The sequence below is a fragment of the Equus przewalskii genome, chromosome 16 (genome assembly GCF_037783145.1).
Source record: "Equus przewalskii isolate Varuska chromosome 16, EquPr2, whole genome shotgun sequence".
In the NCBI taxonomy this organism is placed as follows: Eukaryota; Metazoa; Chordata; class Mammalia; order Perissodactyla; family Equidae; genus Equus; species Equus przewalskii.
The window spans coordinates 27,280,002-27,306,747 of record NC_091846.1 but is presented as its reverse complement, the minus strand read 5'-3'; the positions used below and the strand labels follow the sequence as shown (position 1 = coordinate 27,306,747).

General features: G+C 35.9%; 1 protein-coding gene across 4 annotated transcripts in view; it reads left to right on the top strand.

Annotated features, from left to right (window-relative positions):
• The window catches only part of DNAJC15 (DnaJ heat shock protein family (Hsp40) member C15), a 107,375-nt gene that overhangs the window by 15,699 nt on the left and 64,930 nt on the right, over positions 1-26,746 (top strand). For all 4 annotated transcript variants that reach the window (XR_011527879.1, XR_011527878.1, XR_011527877.1 and 1 more), the window contains exons 2-4: positions 11,820-11,871; positions 14,371-14,444; positions 22,620-22,696. Coding sequence is in view for 1 of the 4 variants with exons in the window: in XM_008534523.2 (XP_008532745.1) it covers positions 11,820-11,871; positions 14,371-14,444; positions 22,620-22,696 (203 nt within the window). In the remaining 3 variants the exon portion in view is untranslated. The remainder of the gene's footprint in view (positions 1-11,819; positions 11,872-14,370; positions 14,445-22,619; positions 22,697-26,746) is intronic.

The window sequence follows — 26,746 nt, the reverse complement described above, 5'->3', positions numbered from 1 at the left end:
TCTCCGGAGAAGCAGAACCTGGTAGTGTGTATGTGTCTATCTATTTCAAAGAATTGGCTTACTCTATTTGTGGCAAGTCTAAAGTTTGTAGGGCAGGCCTGCAGGCTGGAAACAGACAGGAGCAGATTCTTGAGGCAGGATTTCTACTTCCTCAGGAAATGTCAATTTTGTTCTTAAGGCCTTTCAACTGATTGGATGAGGGCCACCTAGGTTATCAGAGACTCCTCAGAGTCATCTGATTATATTAGTCATGTCTACAAAATACCTAGACAGCAACACTTAGATTAGTGTTTAATTGACTAACCTAGCCAAGTTGACACATAAAATGAACCATCACAGTATCCTTGGATTTAAAAACTTGATATCAAGTGTGCACCCTGGTTTTGCAAACCTGTGATGAGCCCAGGGGCTCCTAGTGCTCTCCGAGTGTCCAGGACTAGGTGGATATTGGGCCAGGACTTTCTCATGAGCCACATGTAATGTGAGCAAATAAGCAGCTTGTGTTATTAGGAGAAAGTGGAGACAAGGTTTGTTTTCATCAGCGGGTCCCTGAATAAATGCAAACAGTACTTAAAAGATTATTCTTAAAAAATCATTATGTATAACAAAGATTTAAGTTTGGGGAATTTTTTTATTAATTATGTTAGAGAGTGGAGAAGTACTCATTTGGTGTAAGCCTAAGAGGTTTGTTATGATGTTTGGCTTTTGCTTGTGTTTTATTGTTTTGCTTTGTTTTTGTTTTGCCCTTTTATTTACGCTCTAGTCTTGCTGTAGAAATTAATGCTTGCCTGAGGTTTAAAATAAATTGACTTTAAAGTGGAGCAAATACAGATGTAATTAGCTTTGTCTTTCCTTTTAACTTAATTTAAGGTTTTCACGGGAATTGGTGTTTTCAGAGAAGTTCGAATGTATTTGTTATTGACAATGGAACGATAATGACTAGGGCCAGGCACAGTAATGTGGACGGGTCCAATTTAGATAGGAAAATCTGTGAAATTCATGTTGGCTTGAAGACTTTAGGGAAGGACAATTCTAAAAATTCTCTCCCTAATGTCATTTTATCGTGTCTGACACTTTTTCTTGAATATAAGTTCACCTCTCCTCCTTTTTTTGATCTACATGTGTAATACCTCTCCCAAATTCTGCTGATTTGCCAGCAGTTTTTCTTGTTTCCTCTTTTTTTTGCTCTTCCACTTGCTGTTGTTTAAATTCAAAGATCTTTTTTTTGTAGAAATTGAACCAAATAATAAGGCAGCATAAAACACTGAGTTCCACAGAGAGTGATTTCCTTATGAATAACCCTTGAGAATTGAGTCACTTCTAGATAAAGAATGTTTTTTAAGACAACTTGCTCCTCCTTCTTTTCCATTAGTAGATGAGACCTCCCCCTCGACAGGTGTTGTGAATTCACATGCTGCTTTACTTGGGCTTTATTCATCATACTCGTCGTGGCATCTTTTTAGAAAAACAAGTCCAAAAGAGAGCTTATGACATCCCCACCTCTGTCTCCAGTCCTCTCACAGTCTTTCGTTCTCAGCAAAAGGCAACTCCATTCTTCCAGTTGTTTAAGGCAATAACTTTAACATCCTTTTTTCCCCACCCAGCTTTATTGAGGTATAACTGACAAATAAAAATTGTCTATATTTAAGGTGTATTCAACGTGATGATTTGATATATGTATACATTGTGAAATGATTGCCACAATGAAGCTAATTAACACATCTGTTACCTCACATCCATTACCTTTTGTGAGTGCGTGTGTGGTGAGATCACTTAAGATCTTCTCTCTTGGCAAATTTCAAGTATAAAACCTATTCATCTTATAACTGAAAGTTTGACCAACATCACTGCATTTCCCCTACTCCCAACCCCTGGCAACCACTGTTCTACTCTCTGCTTCTATGAGTTCAACGTTTTTAGAGTCTGCATATGAGTAAGATTATACAGCATTTGTCTTTCTGTGTCTGCTTTGTTTCACTTAGCATAATGTCCTCCGGGATCATCCATGTTGTTGCAAGTGCTAGAATTTCCTTCTTTTTTATGGCTGAGTAATATTCCATTGTGACACACCATATTTTCTTTATCCACCCTTAATCAATGAACACCAATTCTTCTCTTTCTCTCATACCTCACATCCAATCTCTCAACAAATCTTGTTGGCCTTATCTTCAGAATATACCCAGAATCTGACCACTTTTCCTATCTCTATCATTAATCACTTTGGTCCAAGCTACCATTATCTCTCTCTTGGATTATTATTATTTTTAATATTCTGGGCTTTTTAATCTCTTCTATTCCTTTTTTTTTTCTTTTTGGTGAGGAAGATTGGCTCCAAGCTACCATCTATTGCCAGTCTTCCTCTTTTTGCTTGAGTAACATCTGTGCCAATCTTCTATTTTGTATGTGGGATGCTACCTCAGTATGGCTTGAGGAGTGGTGTGTACGTCCATGCCCGGGCACCAAACCTGCAAACTCTAGGCTGGTGAAGTGGAGTGCACAAACTTAACTACCACGCCACTGGGCTGGCCCCTTTTGGATTATTTTAATAGACTCCTAACTCACCTTCATCCCACTGCCTTTCACATATCTATTCTCAACATGACAACTAGGGATCATTTTAGAATGAAATGAGATAATCTTAGGCCTATACTCAAAACAATCACGTCTCATATCACTCAGAGAAAAGCTGAAGTCCTTGTGCGGAACTCTAAGGTCTGACATGATCTGCTCCCCATGTTACCTCTCTGGCTTCATTCCTTATTGTTTTTTACCCGTTCTCAGTTTCTTTTGCTCTGTGCACACTAGCCTCCTGGCTAATCCCAAGCACACCAGACGCACCCTGCCTCAGGGCCTTCCAACTTGTTCACTCTACCCGCAGTGATCTGTGCTTAAATATTGGCATGGCTTCTTCACTTTGGTTTTCTTTTCAAAAGTCACCTTTGCAGTGAAACTTTCACTGCTCACTCTGTGTAAATTTGCCACTCTTGCTATACAAACACACACGTATTTCTTTACCTGCCTTATTTTTCTCCATAGCACACTGTCTGTTGCATATTTTCTGTATTTGTGTTGTTTATTGTCTGTCTCTCATGCTGAAATATAGGTTCACAAGACCAGGGATTTTGTCTGATATATCTTCAGGAGTTAGAATTGTGACTGGTACATATTAGGCACTTACTGAGTATTTATTGAAATCGGTCAACCAATCAGAGATGGGAAGTAGCCTCCCAATGGCTCATTGATAAATTATCTTTTATTGGGAATTTATTTTTCTTCATGTTTGTTTAACAAATTAATTATTCCTTCATGGTTTCCTACATGGACCTGTGGATTATATTTGTTTCATTTTTATAATAAAGTTTACCCAACACAAGGCCCTTAACTTCATTTTCTTTGTCTTATGTGAGACTTGAATATATTTACCTGGTCCAGGTATTTCGAGGCATGATTACATGTTAGTTTCTTAATTAAGTTTGACTGTCATTGTCCATTATATTTTCCCAATTCAAAACATAATTCCAGGCACTAGCAGACACCAATACAGTACACAAATAATACAAGCTGTAAGAAGCATCTGAATGATGGGGAAGTGTCTTAAGATAAGATCATCCCATTATACAAACTTATTGAAAACACACTGTGTGCCAGTACTTATTTTGGAAATCCAAAGAAATAAACACAATGCCTACCTGCAGAAGCTCAGATTTTAGAAGGGATTTGAAATAGACAGGTAAACCATTATTAAATAATGTGCTATGTATTATAAGAGAGAGATCTGCTAAGTACTGTGGAGGCACTGGAGAGTTTTGCTAGGGTGAGGAGGTGATGGGAAAGTTTCACTGAGAGATGATGACCTTGAAGCTATTTGTTTAGAATAAGTAGGAATTTTCCAGCAGGACTGAGCAGAGAAGAACAGAAAGGAGTAAGAGTAAAGATCTGAGGGTGAAGAAAGGACTAACATAGAGTATCTGCCATGTTTATATAGTGTACTGGTTATTTTTCATAACCTTCCTCATAAATCGTTTTGAGCATTCTGTGGCATAGGTATTCACATTCCCGTTGTATAGATGAGAAAATGGGCCCAGAGAGATCAGCTTAGGGTAACAACTGGTAAATATTGAGTTGTAATTGGAGCCCAGGCCTGATTAACTTTGAAGCCCATGAATTTTCCATAACACCACCTCCCCCTATACATGCATGGTTGAAAGGGTAGAAGATTGAGACAGTTCATGCTTGCTGCATGGATGAGAACTGTGAAGGCTTATGAAAAAAGTAAAGGTTTAGAATAGTTAGGGCAAAGAGGACTGGGGAAGGATACCAATTAATGATGAGGAAGATGATGCTGATCAGAACTGAAGGTCCGGCAGACAACAGAATAATTTTGTAGTGATACTATTTAGTGTGGACATAAGACTTTTCTTCAGCCCAACTTAGCAGTCTAGGAAAAGGATTCTCTCTGGCAGTTGTGCCACCATTTTGAAACCAACCAATAATTTCATTGAGAATTTGCCGCTTCTCAATTTCTGCAGTGCTATTGTGCTTATACCTGGAAATTTTAAAATCTAAAATATTCATACTTTGTGTTTGGTCAACAGCAAAGCAGTGAGAACTGTGTTTTTTGGCATTTGTAACAAATATAATCTAAAATTTTCATGAACTTTTAAAACAAATATCATTGATCAATATCACATAAATTGATTTTGTGCACACATATCATCTTTTTCAATGGTGACCATGATGGAATTGTTAAAAGCTGAATTTCCAAATTTGATGTAAATAGAATGTTTTCTGTTTTCCTTATATGACCCACTCTTCCCAAACACTAGTCTGGACTAGCTGTAAAAGAATTTGTTGGTAGAATTTTTAACTGATTTAGTTTTTAGTATGTATGTGCACGTAATTATGGAAAGATCAGCTTGTTCTAAGTATGCACTAGACTAATTTGTACAGCAAAAAAAAATATATGTATAGGTAGATAAACAGATGGATTGATCATAGATCGATTTATCTATATGTCTCCAAGAATTTACTTAGATCTTCCGTAGACCTAGAAAATGTTGCCTACTTTTCTAACCCTTGTACTTCTGAATCGTCAAAGAAAATGTTTTAAAACTAAAACTTGCCCAAGGCAGCCTTGTGAATATTGGGGGGAAAAGAAAAGCCTTGTGTGGCATCCACATTTACCATTTACTATCTCCTACATATGTATGACATCTACGGCAGTTTTAGCTTAGGCCAGAGGACAGGTATATGCATACCTTTCTTTTCAAAGTACACTGCCTGATTTCCTTTATTTTCAGCACACGTTCTAATTTTCCTAAGACAAAAAAATTGCAACATTTCTCTAGTTTCTATAAAATCACAGGTGTACCATGATGTCATTCTAGTCGCTTGAGCAATTTCAGACATTTAACGTAGAAAATGATTGTACTTTTAGTGCTAACACTATGCCGGATTCACTATTTTGCTTTTAAATTGTCTTTTCAATGTCACTTTTGTTGTTCCGTTACTGGCAATTTAGTTTTAAAGCATCATTGTTTAAAAAAATTCAAAATAAAAATTGAAATATATCTTTGTGCTTGCCAGTGGATTAAATACCTTGTTGCATATATAAAAGAAACAAAATAGATCCTGTTAGCCTGAGGATTCAATACTACAGTTTAAATAAATGTGAAATAGCATAGTGATAAAGCCTATGTGAAATTTTTTTAACAGTAGTAAAATAGAGAAGATGTTGATGGAGTTCTCTGATATTTACAGTTATGGCAAATGAACCATGGGCTATTTAAAAGTCCCAGTATGTTTTAGATGTTATTTTACTTTTAAAAATTAAGGTCAAGTAAAGGTATAGTCAAGAGTTCCATGTGAACTACTAGCCCAGATTTCAGACTGACTCTCCTTGTGCTTCCTATCTTCTGTAGTATTTGCAGTAAGATAGTGTCCTTTCCCTGTTTTGGGTATTCACATGTGTGAAAGGTTAGGGGAACTTGTTGTTTTAGCGCTCTCTAAATTTGTGTCTGAAAAAAATCCCGGTGACTTTTTAGTGAATGAAAAAATGTTAGGTAGTAAATAGATTTTTTTTTTCTAGGAAACAGATCGTATTCTTATTCTGGACCAGTTAAAGTTTTAATTTAATCACTTCTATCTACCAGTCTTTGTATTTCCACAGAAAACTTTATGAGAACGTTTACTCTTACTTCAGAGTACTAAATTTGGTTGTATGGGATACGTAATTTTTAAAAAAAGTTTGAGTTCAGCTTCCAAATAGTATTTTTGTTTGTTTTCAATTGTTTATGCTCAAAAAGTATAAACTATTTTAATATCAAGTTCATTAAAAACTGCAGTTAAAGAGGAAAATCAGATGCAACCCCTTTCCAATAAGGAATTTTAATTCCAATAGAGAAAAGGGTTTTTGGTTTGCTGTGCTATACTTTTCAGCATGGGTAAGTAAGATTTGATTACACAGTTTTTGGTCATTTATTGAACATCCTTATTTACTTCAGTGATCTACCTAATTTGGGTTTGTTTTTGTTGTTTTTAAAGGTTGCAAGGTCTTTTGTGTTTATCTTTTTATAAATTTAGTTTTTAGAAATATAGGGGCCGGCTCCGTGGCCGAGTGGTTAAGTTTGTGCGCTCCGCTGCGGCAGCCCAGGGTTCAGATCCTGGGCACGGACATGGCACCGCTCGTCAGGCCGCGTTGAGGTGGCATCCCACATCCCACAACTAGAAGGACCTGCAACTAAGATATACAACTATGTACCGGGGCGGGGGGTGGGGGGTGGGGTTGGGAAATAAAGCGGAAAAAAAAAAAAAAGGAAGATTGGCAACAGTTGTTAGCCCAGGTGCCAATCTTCAAAAAAAAAAAAAAAGAAATATAGATTAATTCTAACCTCAACAGTAGTTTTCTTATTGAATGAATGAAAAATGAGATATATATGGTACATCTGATGTACTCTAAGAACTCAAAGGTGAATGATACAACCTTCTGGACTTCAGTGGGCTTGCTTATTTTTTTTTTTTATAGAGTTTCGTATGTTGGGTTTGTGAACTGAAGGGCTTTAGGGAAGCCCATGGATCCCCTCAAATTATATACAAAAAATTAGTAGTGTATATATATTTGTGGTTTTCTGGGGCGATGATCCATAGATTTCATCAGATTTTTAAAAGGCTCTTGATATCTAGAAAAGCTAAAGGAGATAGAACACATCTAACTATAATTTAGTGTAATAAATTTTGTAATAAGGATAAAAATATGATCTTTGGGAAATTAGTATAAATACTGGTGGCCAACCGTATTCAAGGTCCTGCATAGGATTCATTTGATATAGACTTTTGCCTTGTTATGCTCTGTCTCCTGTGCATAGTGTAGTGACTGGTATATAGTGATGTTTGTATCAGTGAGAGTCCAGGTAGTAGCAAATGGATGGTTTTTTTGAAGATAGTTTAATGAAGGGACTATTTGCAGAAGTGTGGGCATGGGGTAAGGTAACCAAAAAGGGGTGATGAATCACCCAAGGACTAGCAACAGTTGGAAACTGTTATCCATCCAGGCAAAGAGGCGAGAGGATGGAAACTGTAGATGAAAATAATCCATAACCAATCTATAAATGAAAATTGGGGTGAGTTTATTATGAGCTAGATCTGAGGACTAGTTTAGGCCAGGGCCTTCCTTCCTCAAGGAAGGAAGGGCACCAAAGAAGTGGGGGTGTACGGAGTGGTTATATACCATCAAAGAGCATGTATCACATATGATTGAAATGTCTCTTTTACAATAGTCCCAAGATTGCTGTGTCGGCATAGGGATTGATGGACACAGCAGGTAGTAGTCCACTGCCTTGGTGGACACAGCAGCCCGTCTGTTGTCTCAAGCTGTGTGGTCACAGGGTGGGTGCAATAATCAATTCCCAGCCTAGGAAGAGATGCTTATCCTTAAGGAAATGCCAGTGTGGGGGAAGTTGCATCTTTACCTTAAGGCCATTTGTTCTTGTCTTTGGGCCATAGTAAATGCTTAAAGCAGATATATAATGCATGTTCAAGGGCCACATCAGGCCCTTTTGGAAAAACAAGATCAGGCCGAATTAGGTTTACACCAAATGGCTTCCTCATATACTCCGATATCCTATTGCTTGCCATTTGTTTGTCAAAACTATGTTACAGAACGCAGTGAATTTGTAGGCATGAAAGAGGAGCCGCTCAACAGGAGCTGTGGTCAAAGAGGAAACATAGCAGGGAATAAATTCTACCATTATTTCTGTCTCCTTCAGCTCTAGCTCTTCTGCTGATGATTTCTGTTTGGAAAGGCAGTCTCATGTGCAGTCTTTCAACCCTGCTTGGCCACGTAAGAGTGGGCTTTGGGCTTGTAACACTTCCTTACCAAGAGATAAGGATCCCACACAGCCTGTGCTGTATTTACCACTTTTTTGGGATAACTTTTCCTTGTGTCAGGCTCAGTGAGTGTTCCTTTGTTCTGTTTGAGCGCATAGTCAGTGCCTCTCGTGCATGCTCTTGCTTTCAGTGTTTCAGACTCAAGGGGTGGGGTGACATGGAGAGGGGGAGTGGTCTTTCTGTTGCAGCCCAAGAGTGGTTCCCTTGGCCTATTTCCCTTTGAGTGCTTACTGCGGGGCCTGGTAGGGGGCACTCACTAGCCATGAGGGACTGATTAGAGCTGACCTTACTCTGTCTCTTCTCTCTGCGAGTAAAGCATTGTTCTGTCCAGTGCTTGACTGTGTTGTGTTTTCCTTGGCAACTTTGATAGCAAGGTGCAATGCAAAGTAGTGTTTGGAGTCCTCCCCTGGGATGAGTAACCCATTCATGGAGTTCTGTTGGACACTTCCTCTCATTGGCAAAACCCAACCAGAAACTAGAGGGCAAGTGAGAACTCGGTAACGTAGTCCTTAGAGATAAGGGGAGGCAGAGGTACCAATCAAGGCAGAGAAGGGTGGAGAGTGGATCTGGAGGGACAAATGGAGAATAATCAGCAGAACGCTCAGTATTTATTTGTTAGATTAAATTGAATTTTTATTGTTAAACACAATTTTTGTTAAAGTAGAAAACAATCAAATGCCTAATGGTTTATGGTTTCTGATATAAATGCCTTGAAATAAAAATCTGTTTGGAATTGTAAAGGCAACTCTCTGTCTCCTCTACATATTTTGAATAGTTGAAGTAGTAAAAATGATATAATAATTTTTAATCTAAAATGTGAAATTAGAATAACTCATCTTCTCAAGACTGTATTTTTCAAATATGCATTTTTCAAAATGTGAAAATTTGGATTATTTAATCTAGAGACAACCAATTCATTTTCCAGGACCTATCTCTAAAACCTCTTCTATGAATCTTCTCTTACTCAGACAAATTTAAGGGTTATGGAACAATGCTCGTACCTCTGTTATATCACTTAGATTCAATAAAGCTAGTTATTTTTATTGATAATATTAAGAGCAATTCACATTCACTGACTGTTTACCATGTGCCAAGTCTCTGTGCTAAATCCTTTATATACATTATTACATTTTATCCTCATGGTAACCCCAGGAAGTGTAGATACTGTTGCTTGGTGCTTGGGATGCATCAGTGGCCAGAACAAGTTCCACAAAGGCCAGAGATCTTTATATTCTTATATTATTATTTCTACACCCTTTTGGTTTTGTTGTTGTTATTGTTAGTATTCCCTAGTTACTCTTGAAGTTGAGCACCTTTTCATATGTTTATTAGCCATTTTGATTTTTTTCTATGAAGTCCCTGACCCAGTCTTTTGCCCATTTTTTATTGGGTTGTCTGTCTTCTTCTTATTAATGTGGAGGAATTCTATATGTATTTTTGGATATGTGCTCATTGTCTGTCATTTGTTGCAAATGATTTTTCCCATTCTGTGGCAGATTCAGGCTAAAATATTAAGAATAGATTGGATATGGGTAGGCCAAGAGAAATACTTCTAGTCAGATGAAAGAATAAACAAAGTTATAGGGAAGGAAATAAATTTACACATGAAACAGTTGAGTAGTTTGGTTGGACTGAGGGTCCTTAAAGTGACCCAAGATAAGACTGGAAAAGTCAAAATACGTAGCTTAGGGAAGTTCCAGAAAGTGACAGCAATTTACCTCAACAGAACATCTTTAAATCAGTACTAACCTCCCTTCTGTTCAGGAATAATTAAGTCTAGATGACCTGAAAGGAACCTTGAAGACTACTTTGCCGCTCTGGACAGCTAGCTCTAGGCTTTCCTTCCTGTGCCAGGCAAAGAATCTTCCTTTATTGAAACTGCCCTAGTGTAATTGCATGGGGAGAAGGTATATCTTAGAGCTGGAGCTAAGGAGAAGCCTAGGTGAGCTTTTTCATACTGTCTATGAAGAGCTCTAGATTTCTAAGATAGAGCTACTGGATATTAAGTTAGAGCACCATCGTAGAGCTGCCCTTTGTTACTGATGTTTCTCATAGAGTCTTCCCTTGAAGATTTAGGGCTCTGGTTTCCTAAGACTTGTATTCCCCTGTGGAACTTGAAGACTGAGGGCTGTAGGGCTTTTTGGTGTTGGCATCCCTTCAGTCTCAGCCTCCTTTTTACGACTTCTGTACCAATGTGAAATGAATCCATTCTGTTCCCTAGTGAGATGATTCTAGCTTTTTAAAAATCTTTGCTAGATCTTATGGATCTTTGCTGGATTTACCTCTCTCACCACTAATCAGACAACATTTCTGTGCTTTCTTTCCTTAATTCTGTATCCATCAAAATTTGATTTGGCTGCAAGTGCCTGAAAACTGAAAGTAACAGTGGCTTAGGAAGGTAGAATTTTATTTTTATCTCATGTAAATAGAGGCAGTCCACGGGTGGTGTGGCAGCTCAGTGATCATCCAGGACACAATCTCTTTTCATCTCATTGTTCTTCCTTCTTTATCCAAGATGGCTGCCCCAGTTATAAGGTCTACATTCCAGCCAGGAGGAAGGAGGAATGGAAAAGGAGAAGGACGTTCCCTTCAGCCCTTGAAGAACTTCTCAGAAGTTGCAGACACCACTCTGCTTATGTCCTATAAGCCAACACTTAGTGAACATAGCCATACTTACTTCTAAAGGAGGCTTGCAAATACATGTCTGGCTAAAATTGGGAATTCCTGATCCTATAGAAGAAAGGGAGAATGGATATTGGGGGACAACCATTGACCTCTGCTACATAAACCTTTTTCTGTTGTGACTTAAATATTTTCCTGAGTTGTTTAAGGAGAAAAGCATAGAATAATATGGCATATATAACTAATTTAAAGTAGAATTTTATCGGAATGAGCTCATAAGTTTAGATTCAGAACTCATGGCTCTTTAAAATTTTTACGTTGGTCTAGAAAGGTAGAAATAAAATACCTTGTAAATTATTCACCATTTTTACTAATTTTTGGCAGTTTGACTTTACTAAAGATGGATCTAATGTTTCATCAAATTTTTAAGTGTAGCAGATGCCACCAAGCATCACAAATGTAATGGAAGAGGAAATATGTGTCTTATATCTTTATAGGAGATAAATGTATTAAACCCACAATATTAAGAACAGTCTATAGAAAACATTTTAGCAATGGGTAACATAAAAGCTCTTGGTTAGAGTGAATTCAAATATATGGATATTAAATGATATCTAGAATTATAGTAGTTAACTGAAAATTAGCTGATCACAGGGCACAGCAGATATAATCCCATAGACACTGCGGATTTTCTTAAAGCAGAGCTTGAAGAAAATGTAGTCTTTAATGTAATTATTCTCATTATTTAAAATTATTTACTTTTAAAACCCAGTGTGTGACACTCTAAGTGATAATCATTTTTTCTTCCCTAGGCAAGAAGTTTGATAGCTGTAGGACTGGGTGTTGCAGCTCTTGCTTTTGCAGGTAAGATAAATAAAGGATACGTATCAATGTGTTGCAGGAAAAACATTTCCAAATAGCTTCTAAAGTGAGTCATGAGCAGACTCTTAGTATTCTTAGGTTTTTGGTTTTAAGACATTATATATTTACGTTCTTTTCACTGTTTGTAGTCACTGAACATTTGTCAGTGTACAAAATCTAGATAAACTTTGTACGGAAGAAAATTAATGATACAAAAGCTAGGAAAACCAGCCCCAATAATAGTTGGTCTTCCTGGCATTTTTTTTGGTTTGAGCTATAGTGTACCATTAAAAACATCTTGAGTATGGAACAATATAATGGTATGGAGTTCCTTTATTCTCCCGTGTTTATTTTTTCTTGCAGCTGGGATTACACATTTCCTGAGTGTCAGTTTTTTCTCATGAGCATAGTTATTCCCTGTAGTGTATCTATTACCTATTTTTAACACATTGTTGTAATGTCTTTGATAAACCCAGGAGAATTTCTTTTACTGACAAAAATCACCTTTTAAGAAAGAATAGTTATAAAGATTTAAAGCAAAATTGCTGTCTCTTCCAGTCCTCAACTTATAGTTTTAAATTATGTAGTTATTCCCTAATTAAATGCTAATCTGAGAGCATTTCCTTGTTGATAAAGATTTACATTTTTTGTTTTAGCATTTATGTCTCTAAGGTCCATGGATTTGATCTTGTTAATTGGATCTTCTTTTTAGGTGAAGCTTACATTGTGTTTAGTAAGATCCTATAGAAAAATGAGAAAAGATTTTTTGTTTTGCATGGTGTTTAATTTCACACAAGTCTCATTTAAAGCATCTTAACAAATAAGAACTTTAAAATCAAGATCAGTGGCTCAGATTCTCTTGGTCTTTGTGCCATCAAGGTCTTGTATCTCATTGTATAACTATAGTTAACTAATTACTGAGCTTTCATGAGGAGAAAATCATATCTGAAGAGGAATTCTGACAAACTAGCCCATGAAGGTAAAATAATTATAGTATTAATTATTATCGCAGGATAGGCATAGCTTATTCAAATTCAAATGTAAGATTTTTATTTGAGAGGAGAGAAAAATGTACTTTTGCCGGGGCCGTCTTTCTAAAATGAGAATTGGTTTGTGTATTCTGTACATACCACACTGTTGTCAAACAAATTCGTGTTACTAATTAGAATATTAGATAACAGGCAGATCGCTTCCAGAGCCAAATACAGCTGAAGAATAGAATTTAGGAGAAAGTACTTAGACTTGTTGGAACCAGGTCTTCTGGTTTATGATTAAAATAAACCTACAGATGTCACTTCTTGAAGCCTTTAATTGCTTTTTTACATTGAGACAATCTGATTGTAGTTTTGAAGGAATTTTGAGGTGATTTAAAAGCTATATTTTATAATATTGTAGAATCAAATGGAAGTTGACATCTATATGATAAGAGATTTAGATAAGTTGGGTTTCAACTTCATTTAATTTCACTTTATTTGATGTTCTCCTTGATCTCAAGAGCTTTTTATCTCCTACTTAGATTGACTACTTCGCCTCTTCCCTTTTCTGGCATCCTGTTTTTCACCGTAACATATTGTTTGCACAGGAACAACAGTATGTTTAGATAAGTAACTTATTCTAAAAGATCTATGTAGTTGAACTTTCCCAGTGAAAATCTTGATTTACCAATAGGTTTATGGTTAGAAATTGAATTGAAGTCCAGGGTGTCATAACTAGTTTTCTAGCAAGACTTTTTGGAAAAGAGACAGCAGTATCAGTAGACACACATTCTGATTAGGATGTAAAAGGTAAATTACCCGGATATATTTTATTCTTGTTCTATGCCCTCAAAACAATTTAGGGCCTGTTTTGCTATTCTTAGTTGTCAAGACTCAGGGGAGTTTTTATTGTTAGGATGCCTAAGAAAGGAAAGCGCTAAAATAAAATAAGTTTTCAGAAGAGTAATTATCCTCAGTGGGAAATTGATAATGACCATCCTTAGTAAATATTTCCTACATAATAGCTGTTTTACTTTCAAGGTAACTCCATTAAAATCACGCCTATGTTGTATAGATCATAAACAGTATTTGTTCGCTATATATTTCAAAGTGATTGTCACTGTGAAAAACAATATAGTTAATCATTTTAGATTAATGAATATCCTTATAGATAAAAGGACTTCATAGACAGTTTGTTGTGAAAAGAGTACTAGGATGTTATTTTTTGGTGATCTACAACAGTATAAATATAAGATACTATACATAAACATTGAAATTTTCTAATTTTATAATTATGAACTAAAACTTGACAAGTTTAATAGCCATTGTAATTATATTAAAATGAAATTCTGTCCTCCATTCAATAAATAAATTTGAAAAAATATGGCCATCTTTCTGGTGAATTTTGAAATAGTTATTGAAATAACATGTAGAAAGCAAACTACTAATAAATCCTGTAGTAAGCACCTTGTGGGTATTGACTTTCATTATAGAAAATATATTTCCTTTTATTCCTGTTGCTATTTAGGTCGCTATGCATTTCAGATCTGGAAACCTCTAGAACAAGTAATCACAGATGCCGCCAAGAAGATTTCAGCTCCTGTAAGTTAAAGATGGATTTAGTTAGAAAGCTAATTTCGATTTTTGTTTATATGCCATATTTGATAGTAATTATGTCTTGGATAGAAAAATGTCTTGGATTTTCCAGTGTTTGTAGAAGTTTACTGCCTTTGTTACATCATCAAGGAGTTTGTCTAATTTATTAATTAAGTTTCTTGGTCACGTTATTTTTATGTCTAACCTTATTCTTGGTTTTGACATCTAATTGTTATGTTCCTTTAGTAGTATTATATAAACTTTGAGGTAATTTATTTTTGTTGTTTAGTTAGTATTCTTTTATTCATTTGGTGATTGTCCGCCATATATCAATCCCTGTGCCAGGAGCGAGGCCTAGGTGGTGAACAAATGGTCCCTGTTCTGTTGGAGCTTACCCAAGAGTTTATTTCATCTTGAAATTTGAAACTAGTCCCCTTATACCACTGCAGCTGACCATCTCAAACATAAAATTATAAGATTCCGACCCTGATATCCTGATGGACTTACGCATTCATCTGCCAACATTGTAGCTACTCTGCTGAGCTGAATATAAGTGAAGAATAAATGATAGTAGCTATCTAAAAAGCTATGGTGTAGTGAACTGTGGTCTGTGACCACTGGAGACCATGCAAAGAAAACTCAAGCAAGCAGTACAGCATAAACATTGACCTCTGGGAAAGAGAAGCAGATCTGGGATAGATCAGCTTGGCTTGTAGCAGTTTGAGAATGAATGGCTTGTTTTAGCAAGGCATTACAGGCTTGTGAAGCTTAGTCAGTCAGCAGAATGACCCCCACCTTCAAAGGATGACATACTGACAAATAATTAAACTCAGGTTCAAAAGAACTGTAAGGGATTTTGCAGACTTATAAATGCATGTCTGTTGATTAGAGGGAGCGTGTGTTTATTTTCTGTTTTATTACTTATGTTTTATCTGGCTGACATATTACTAGGTATTTAGCATTGATTCAATAAATATTCATTAAGCATCTACTACATACCAGATATTCTTCTGAGGAGTGGGATATACTTATGGACGGGACAAAGACACTGCCCTCTATAGAAGCTTACATTTTGTGGAGACAATTAACAAATGAATAAGTAAGATATATAATATGTAGAAATGTTGAATGCTTTTAAGAAAACTAAATCAGGGTAAGAGGTTAAAGAATAATAGCAGAGAGGAATCTATATTAGATAGGTCAGGGAAAGCCTTTCTGAGAAGATAAGGGAGCACATCATGTGAAGAAAGAGCTTTCTAGGTGGCAGGAACACTGCAGATGTCCAGAGGTGGGGATGAGCAAGAGTAACTCCAGTGGAGTATGCAAAGGGAATAGTGGTAGTTTGGGCCCAGATCACTTAGAGCCTAGTAGACTATGATAAAAGCTGGAAATTTGACTTTAAGTCTGACGGAAAGCCTTTGGAAGGTTTTGAACGTGGGGGCAATGTGATTTTCATTTTAGATTATCACCCTGCCTGTTATGTAGAGTATAGACTAGAATGAGTAAGAGTAGAAGCTGTGAACCAGTTAAGAGAGTATTGAGATAATCCAGTAAGATGAGGTGGCTTCAAACTGAGCAACAAGAATGGAAATAGTGACGTAGTTTGTTAAATGAACATTGTTTATGTATTTCCATATGTTTATAGATAATAAATGGAGAGAATTTCAGGAATCAGTTCTTTTCTGTTATGGTGATCTTTAGTAGATATATTTATACCATAAATACAAGACTCCCAAGCTTTGTAGACCTACATTATTTATTTAATGTTGTAAAGGAAGAGAGAGCAAGAAAATGAGAAAATTTTCACGGCTCTGTGGAGGCTCACAGATAAGGTAGAGTAGTTTAAGAGATTGTCGTGGGTTTTCGGACCCTGCCACCTGCACTTCTTGAAGAGAGGGAATTGATGCATGCCCCCCTTTTTCTCTTCTTTCTGGGCTTCAAGTTAGGAAATATGGCCCCTTTTTCACAAAGTACTACTCTTGCAGTTTGCAGTGAAACATTTTAGAATATCTTTATCATCATCATCATACTTATACCTCAGTGAAGATATGAGTTTTTTTAAACAATTGTTTAAATATTAATCATTCCAGGGAAATTGAGAAATGAAATATGTGCATACTTTCTCTTGGCACTAATGATTCCAGAAAGTCAAACTTTATAAACGCCGTGTTTACAGTGTTTTGATTTTGTAAATATGATTCATTATTGAACCAAATATAGTTACTAAAAAATAGGATCTGTAATTGTATGCCACTAAATCTCTGTCGCTCAAAGGAGAATGTTCAAGGCTCAGGTTCCTATGGGTTCTCTTTTCAGTTTTTTCTTAAATTTTATTTGCTTCCTCTATACTTTAGCATCCTCTTGTTCTTAAATCTCATCTTTATTTTTATCATACTTTTTTTTCTCATTTTGCTGGAATACTGCCTCGTTTTTTCATATGGAATGCATGGATGGTAAATGTTTTAAGTTCTTCTCTGTTAAACAATTTGTTTCTTTTGTCTCACTGTTAATTATCACTTAGCTGCTGGCTCCTTGGAATCTGGTGGAGCTAATAGCAGGGGAGTACAGGAATCTCTGCTCAGACTGAACCTCGGTGTCCATATTCATACTTTCCTCCATACTCTTAGCCAGATTTTTTGTACTCAGACTCTCAGGCAGAGTTTCTGGTGTTCTTATTCCTTTGTGTGCAGCCTGTTTTGGTTTTCTTTTGTTCTTTGTGCTTTTGGTTTTAAGTTTTTGGTGATTTTTGTTTGTTGTTTAGCTCTGGAAGTTTCGAGGGTTTTCTCCTTATTGTTGATGTTCTGAAATTTCACAGGAATTCTTAGTGAGCCTTATGTGAAAATTGTCTATCTTTTTTTTGGTAAGATTCTCTTATATTTTTTCCTTCCATTGTTTCTCTTCTCTCCTCCTGGAACTCTTATTAGAGAGATGTTGGACCTCTGAGTCTCTCCTTTATGTCTCTTAACACTGTTTCTTATTTTCTATCTTCTTTTTTTGTTGTGCATTTCTCAGTATTTCCAGAGATTATTTTCCAGATCACCAGGTTGGCCTTTACCAATGGCCATTCTCTTATGTAGTCCACTCACTAAATTTTTTACATCAGTAATTTTTTCCTTTCCAAGAATTTTTGTTGTTTCTTTTTCATAGTAACTTATTCTTTTATGGACATGCTGTCCTTTTGAATATCTCTAAAGACACTAATTTGAATTTTTTCAAGTTCTCTTCTGCTTCCTGATTAATCTTCTTCCTTCAAAAGCAATTGTTGTTTGTTCATCTTGGTTCTATTTTTTTTCCCCCATGATACTAGATTTGTTCAAATGTCTGGTGGTCCTTGGTTGTTGGTTTATGTTTATGAGGACTAAGTTGATTAACAGAAGCGGCCTTCCTCAGCAGTTTGGTAGGCTTGCTTCAGCAGTTTAATTGAATGAGAGGATTGATAGTGGACTGTGAATACATTTGTAGGTTATGTCAACAGTCACGTCTTCCAAAGCAAGGAGCCCAGAGGCAGCCTTGGGACCTCCAGAGTGCAGGAGCAGTTGAGTACTATGTGTGTTTTACTCCTTGGCATAACTGTCCCCTTCTCCAGCCTTCTGGGTTCTGAAACATGATCTCCTCTTACTCCCCTCTGCTTATCTTGGGACCTAAGATTCACAATAAGATGCATCCATATGTGATTCTCTTTCTTAGCCTGAGGGCTAAAGTGGCAGGTTGCAGGCCACTTATGTGCTGTATTAATGGAGTTAGGAATGGTTTATTTCTGCTGTTCTGGTTTAATTAATTACCCTGATATTATTTATTGTATTTGTTGACTCTGAATTTAGTGTTTTCTTCTTGATTTCCTGAGAAGGTTTTCTTTCTTTCCTCTGGTGATTGGGGCTGCTATGATTTTTCTGTATGTGCCATCTTATCTATTTTCAATCTTCTGGGACTTCTTTAAACTTTCTGATTTGCTACTTGTCCCATTTCTTGTTTTCTAGGTTTATTATGGATTCTTCTTGTTTAAAATATCTCTTTTCTCATTTCAAAGGGACTTTGGAAAGCAAAAGTCCTTTATTATTCAGTCTACTGTTTTAAACTAGTACCCTTTTGCTTGATTTTCTAAGTATTTATGTATATTATTGACTCAGCTAATGCCTAATTATCCCTGGTTGTTTTTCCTAGGGAAAAAACCCAAGTCATTCATCATCTTTTGAAACTTTTATTTTTCTATTTGTGAATTTATCGTTTTACTTGAATATAGTTTTTAAAAATTAGACTTCTATTGTTTTATGGTTAAGTGAAATTCATGGAAATGACACTAATTGAAATCATCCTTCTGTGGCTCTATAAATCAAATAGATTATTGTACATAATAAAAATTTATGGTTTGTGGTAAATGTATTTCTTCTCTTAAGACTATGGAATGATATGGTTCTTCTCTGGTTGTCTGGAGGAGTTTTTGTGTTTCAAGTCATTGATTGAGTAAATTAGCTCATGAAGACTTTTGTTTAACTTGGTTCATTTCATATTTCCTGTGATACTATATGGCATTACCACATTTAATGCTAATTTTAGAAGGAAAATGATTTTGATTTCTGTTGTTTATATATACTTTCTGAATAGAATAATGCAAACTAATTTGTAAGGTTTTTCAAATAGCTGAATAAACTAGTGGAATCCCACTGTTTCCACTTTTGGAAATTTTATTGGAAAAATATAACCATTACTCCGTCTGTTCGATGATATAGTTGTTCCTTATTGTAATCTCATTTTTATGGATCTAAACATTTCTGTGGCCCACCAGTGTTGTCAGAAAATGGTTCTGAATTGCCTTATATCTGTATATCCTAATATAATGCACTATCGGTATACTGTTTGTAAGTTTAAAGGGCCTTTGTTTGTGTTTTATTGGGGGGATGCCGAGGGGTAGAGTTATAATTTTGTGCTTGCTCATGACACAGATACTAATTTAAACCAAATAATATGTTCAAATACTATGATAGCAGTTTTATTCTGTTTAAAATTGTGTAATATAAAGCCTAAATTTCCTATGAATTTAGAAAGCATGATTTTCGCTGCAGAAATGTGCTGAATAACATGAGCAATGTTTTTATTTTTTCCTTGTCTACTTTTCTGTATGCAGCCCCCAAATATTAAATTTGTATCCTCAGAATTACCTAGTTCTTTCAGAAGAGTTGTGATGTTTTTACATGTACAGACTGACTTACTCAGAAGCAGGTCAGTATTTTAGGGTACGAGCCTCAGCTAGATGCTAGAGTTTAAGTAGCTTTTCCTGAGTCGTCTTTTCCAGCTGGGCAAAACTGAAAGGAAAAAGTTACTTAGATACAGTACCTGCTTTTAGGGTTGATGAGCTTTGTGACTACAGTGGGAATCACAGTTCATGAAACATCATCAATTTATGTTTTTATGCTGAAAATTTGAAATTTTGGAGCTCCCTAAGGTAAGTAAATAACTCATAGAAATATCAGGGAATAAAGTGTGCATCTAGTAAAAATTTTGGTCTCCTGAGAGAAACCTTAAAACCAACTGTTCTTCCTCAGTTAAATCCCCTATTCCTTTGTATATGTTCCCCTGTATATCCCTTATTCCTTTATATATTCCCCTGTGTGTGTGTGTGTGTGTATTTTTTTTTCTGTATGTATAAAATTTGTCCATGATAGTATGTATACTTAATTTGATTCCCTTCCTCCCCTCACAACCTGGAGGAGGGGATTGTTTTTTTGAAACTTGGAATATTTTATCATATTCCTCACAGTACTGGTACATTGATAGATTAGCATCTTTGTGATGAAGGACAGAACTTGACCTGTTCATTTGAAAAGTTCCTGGCACATAGTAGCTGCTGAAGTGTTTGTTGAATAAATTAATTGCCATGGAATTATTACCAAGTGGAAATTTATAAGAAGCTGTTCAAAAAAAATATCTCATATAAATGACCAGATCTGGTTCCCTGACTAATTTTTTAAGCTCTAATAATTTCCTTGGCTTCTTTTATTTAGTCCTCCTTTTTTTAATTGTACAAGCAGCCTGTATTCATTATTGAAAATTTGGAAAGTAAAAATGAACATAAAGAAGAAAAAATTATTCATAATCTCATCACCCCACAATAACATTTTGATGTATATACTTTCAGATTTTGTTTTATATAAGCATACATTTATTTATTTTTCCTTCCAGAAATATGGTTCACATTTTAGAACCATGTATGCATTTCTTTTCCTTCTAAAAGTTGAGTTCATGCATCCTGTTTCTCTATTAAGAGCTCCTGAAAAGTTATCTTTCTTTGCTGTCTCTCATTCCTTTACTCCTGTTCTCTCTTAAGCTCACTCTAATCAGACTCGCTCCTTCAGCTCTTCTCAAAGTCTTTGACTCTGCTAAATTCAGCAGTCAGTTCTCAGTACATATCTTACTTGACCATCAGAAGCGTTTGACATGGTGTTTGAAACTATTTTCCACTTCCTTGCTTTGGGTGTCTGCTTTTCCTCCTGCCTCACTGCTGGGCCTTCTCAGTTTCCTTTACTGATTGCTCTCCATTGCTGTGCCACTAAACATTGCGGTCTCTAGGGCTCAGTGTTTGGACTTGTCATCTACGCACACTCCTTAGATGGTGTCTCATGGCTTTAAATACTGTCTGTATGCTTGTGACTCCCAAATGTTATCTCCAGGTCAGACTTCCCCTCCACTTAGATATTTAGTAGGCATTTCAAACTGAATATAACTAACACCAGTCTCCTGATATCTGTTAGCCACAACAAACAACTTCTTCTCTAAGTCATTAAATGGCAGTTTGACCATTTAGGCCAGAAACCTTGAAGTCATTTGCAGTTTAAGTTCTCTGGAAAGTGACTGAGAGAAGGATTAGCAAGCTGGGAGTTTATTAGGGACTACTTTTAGGATCAACAGCTCCAGAAGGGAAGAGAAGGAAGAAGGACAGAGAGGCAATTTCAGCTGCAGTGCAGTCTTAACAAAAGCCTCAGCCAACCTCATGGGGAGTTCTGAAGCTCAGCTGGCTCATTGTGATTGTCCCAAGTTGGGGCAAGAGGCCATGAGACTAAATGATATCATCTGGGAAGTCAATATAGATAAGTAGGTCAAGGACTGAGCCCTAGAGAACTACAGTGTTTATACCCCCATGTCAAGCAGTCATGAGAGAGAGACTGCCCTGGGAAGGGGGCATGAGCCTGGATTTCTTCAGCCAAGCCACTTCCTAAAGAGTTTGACAGCTGAGAGCTATCTGCCAGCAACAACCCCAGCATCTGAGGAATAAGTCCTTCACTTCTGAAGGGGAAGCTACACAGAGTATAACAGTATTTACTACGTCATCTTTCATTCCTCTCTTTTTCTCGTATCCTATATCAATCCACCAAGCAAATGTTAGTTCTACTTTCAAAATAAATCCAAAATCTGACCACTTTTCGCTACCTCTTCTGCTACCATGTTGATCCAACCACCATCATCTCTTGCCTGGATTGTTTTCATGTCCTCTTAATTGGTCTCCTGCCTCCACTCTTGCACCTTTCTATTCTGCACACAGCAGTTAGAGTCATCCTTTCAAAACAAAGTCCAATTTGTTACTCCAGTGCTCTGACTTCTCCTACCACTGAGAATAAAATCCTAGATGATTTCCCTTGCTTACAAGGCCCTCCACAGTCTGGCCCCGATTACCTCTCTAAATCTGCTCTCCTTGCTCACGCCTCTCCAGCCACATTGACCTTTCAGTCCACTTTTCCGGTCTCTCTTGGCTTGCCTGTCTGCTGTCCTGAGGTCCTCCCCACTTTGTCAGTTCCTCATCTTCTTTCTCAGCCAGTCTAATGGGTTAAAAAGATGTCTGTCATATCAACATTAAACGACTTGGTCAAGGTTATCTAATGAAAAAACTACAGCAGAGCTTAGAAAAAGCTCAAGCCTTTTGCTTCTCCTGATCTCTTTTATTCCTTCAGTTATATCTCAGTGTAGAAAAATTAATGTATTTGAAAGTGGAAATTTGTTAACATTTTTTAAGTGCTCATCTTGGTCATAGTTTCTTGTAAAGGATCGTTCTTTAGTGCTTTTTTCCCCCTACAATTTTAAGTTGACTTCTAGTAAAATGCATTATTCTTACTGCAGCTACGTGATGGGATTGAGGTCATGCCACCTCATACAGGGAACTAATTATTTCTTGCTCTTTCTTTTCCTGTACAGAGCCTGTCATCCTACTATAAAGGAGGATTTGAGCAGAAAATGAGTAGGCGAGAAGCTAGTCTTATTTTGGGTGTAAGGTAGGTATACTGCATAAGTAGTTTGTTCTGTGAGCAAGCTTGTCTTAAGAAAGGAGAAAATGCTACCGTGAAGTTATTCTTATATTTTAAATTTTGAATAGGAGACAGAGAAGAAAATACCATTTTTACATTTTAAAACTTCAAATCTAAGAGAATATCCCATACCCCTTGAAAAAATCAGGCAAAGTTGTGATGGGTCTTTGTTCCTTAACAGGCTATTATATTTGAATACTAAAGTTTCAAAGCAATTATCAAAATATCCCTTATTGTGACACTGAATTCTTTCTGGATTCAGTTTTATAATTTGATATGTACCATATTTTCAATTATAATATGGGATCTGTTTCACAATTATTTTCTAGTTCCACAGTTTGACGTCTAGCATATTTTACTGTGACTGTTTCACCGTAGTATCCATTTATTGTCTAACTTTGGACAGTATAGGAGAAAGTTAGTGATATTGTGTGACTGCTGCATAATACATTTAACACTTTAAGTTAAGAATACTTCCCCTATCATAGATTTGCCTTAGCTGTATTCATTTGTTTGCCTTATGTTCTCTTAGAGCCCACTCACATTTTTGTGGAAGTTGGTGACAGTGCCATCTAGGACAGATCTTCTGGTGATTTAATCAATATAATTAAGCAGAATAGATTATAAAGTCCTATATTGACATCCTTTTTTTTTGTAGATTAGCAGATTTTTAAGGCCAAAACATTTTATTATTTCTTATAACTTAGCAAGAAAAACAAAGGGGGTGGGGAGAGAAGAAGCAACTAAATTTAGCTTGGTGCTTTATTTAAATATAACAAGAAATGAGCTCCCTTACTGAGAATACGAAAAAGGAAATGATTTTAAGCATGGGAACCAACTTAGGAAGTTACCTATATTGCTAACTATTCCTTGCCTTAATATTATTCAGAATGGTGTTATTTTTTTTCTTGAACTTCTTTTGGGCCCCCATAACATCCTGTTCGTAGTCTTGAATTGTGAATATGAAACACATTATAAAACCAAACACAAAGGCTTCTGAGACTATCATTTAATATCACCCAAGGCATTGCTGTTGTCTGGACACATAATTAGAATTAAGATACATGTTTATAAAGTTTTATCCCATTGAATTGGAAGTTGTACAAAATTTCAGAAAGAAAATGTGGTGGTTAAGAGCACAGATGCTGTTAACAGGTGAATCTGGGTGTAAATACCATTTTTACCACCTACTAGCTGCATGACCTTAGTTTCATCATTTGTAAAATAGAGATAATATTAGTTTCTACTGTACAGAATTGTTACAAAGATTAACACATATGGAATTCTTAACATAAACATGGCGCTTAGTAGCTACTCAATAAATACAGCTAGGCAAAACAGCTCCTTGTCCTGATTCTGTCACTGAGGCACTGCATCTTGTGATCTTGATCAAGTTATTTTTAGCTTTTCTGCACTAACAGTTTCTTCATTTTTGAATTGTAATTAATAATACTTAGCCTTATTGGGATACTATAAAATGATATGACAATACCTTTTTATAAAAGTGCCTACCAAATAACAGGTACTAAATAAATGTTGGCTCCCCTTTCTTCCCGTCTCTGTCATAAATGCAGAAGCTAAATATTTCCCTTAACACATTAAATAGAAAGGTAAAACTCATTTGCTTTCCTCTAGCCCTTTCTTTCGATCAGGCAATGTTGATTTTGAGAAGATTCTTCAAGATGTGAATACATTGCTGTGGCTCCATTTTGTGCAATCAATGAAGCTAAACTTTTTAGACTGTAACAAGTAGATAAAGGCAAAATGGAGCTCACTCTGTTGACAACCTATTAAAAAATACCTATGTGCTACTAGATGATTCTACACATTCTTGTATATTGCATAAAGCCTAAATGTTATTCAAAAGATCAATAGTAAAAGAGATAAAATGAAAACAGCTCCATTTTCCACAGAATCAGGGAACACCGCTCAGCTCCACTCCTGGTCAGATGCATTCCAGGGAGCATGGTTTGAAATTCCTGATCTAGGCAACATATTTAAAGTTACATTTTCAATTTCATGGTGAAATTGTCCATACTGGAGATATGTCAGAGCTACAGTTAGTTTTTGTACTATGTTTAAGAACTAGGATTCTCCCGTCTTTAATCTTTACAACAACAAACAAATGTTTTAAAATGTATGAAGGTCCTAGGGGCTTAATATAACAATAGTGAAAAGAGAATAAACCCTGCAGGTGAACAAGAATACTTCCCTCATCCCCAGTGCTCACCACTAGGAGTGTAATAATTCTTTTCTTAAAGGCAGAGTGTTGTAAATGGCCGTATTTGGGCATATGAACTTTCCTTGTGTTTCTCACTTCAGTATAGTTCAGTGGTTGGTAGACCTTAGTGTACATAATGCTTTATGGAATTTTACATACAAAACCATGTATACTGTTTGTTAGTGGCAATGTAAATGTTTTTCAAGGATAATTTTGACTGAAGTGATTTTCAGATTTTTGTCTTATGTGCTAAATTAAAGCTTAATATCCAGAATAAGATGCAGCTTACTATATATATATATGTATATACTCCCAAAAAACCACATACAATGGAAATTTGGATTTTGCTCAACTTATATATTCATTATTTAGTGGTCAACATTTGATGAGCTTTATGAAATAAGGTTTTCCCCTTTTTTAATTTTTTTAATTAATTTTTTTTGAGGTGACATTGGTTTATAAAAGTATGTAAATTTCAGGAGTACGTCATTATATTTGGATTCTGCATAGATTGCATCATGTTCACCACCCAAAGACTAATTACCATCCATATCCATATCCCCTTTTTTACTTTAAAATTTTTTGCAATACAATAATCCTTTATACTGTTAGTATCTACTGAAATAGAGACTTTATTCTTTCAAGGAGTTTACCTTTTTACAGCCATTTTCTGTTGGAGGGCAGTGTAAAATACATTAAGCACCTATTGCATATTCAACACTAGATACTATTTTAAGATACAAATCACAGCTTCTGCCTTTAAGTAGTTTAGTATGTACCTAAGGAGATGTGTCAAATATATACAGAACAATAGAAAACATTAATAAAAGAAAGATGTGCTACAGAGCCCCAAAAGAGAGAATGATAAATGTAGATTAGCTATAGGAAACTAAAGCATACTGGGATTTTTCTAGGTGATGTGTTTTTCCTTTCTTAATAGGCAATTAAAAAAAGTGTTCATAATGCTGGTACAATGTTTAATGATTTCTTTTTCAAAATTCAGTAGTCTTTGTAATCAGATAGCATCTGGTTGTCTGGGAGGTATCTACAACCAAAAGTAAATTTGAGATGATCCCCAAAAGACTTCTGTAAAGAGCCAAAAGGAATACCCCAAAGTCCTTATACAAAAAGACTTGTTTATTTAAAAGAATTTTTTTAATATTTTTAAAAAATTTCCCCTCAATTTCAATGATATATAATTGGCATACAGCATTGTATATTAAAGTGTACAACATAATGATTTAATATTTGTATTTATTGCAAAATGATTACTGCAATAAGTTTCATTAACATCCTTCACGTCGCATAATTACAAATCTTTTTTCTTGTGATGAGAACTTTTAAGATTTACTGTCTTAACAACTTTCAAATATACAATACAGTGTTGTTAACTGTAGTCACCATGCTGTATATTCCATTCCCAAGACTTATTTGCCTTATAACAGGAAGTTTGTACCTTTTGACCGTTGAAATGAAGGCCTATTTCATCCAGCCCCCTTCCTCCCACCTCTGGCAACCACCAGTCTTTTCTGTTTCTATGAGTTGACTTTTTTATATTCCATATATAAGTGAGATCATACAGTATTTCTTTTTCTCTGTGTGACTTACATCACTTAGTGTATTACTCTCAAAGTCCATCCATGTTGTTGCAGATGGCAGGATTTCCTTCCTTTTTATTTTTTTTGAGGAAGATTAGCCCTGAACTAACTACTGCCAGTCCTTCTCTTTTTGCTGAGGAAGGCTGACCCTGAGCTAACATTCCTCTACTTTTTATATGTGGGACATCTGCCGCAACT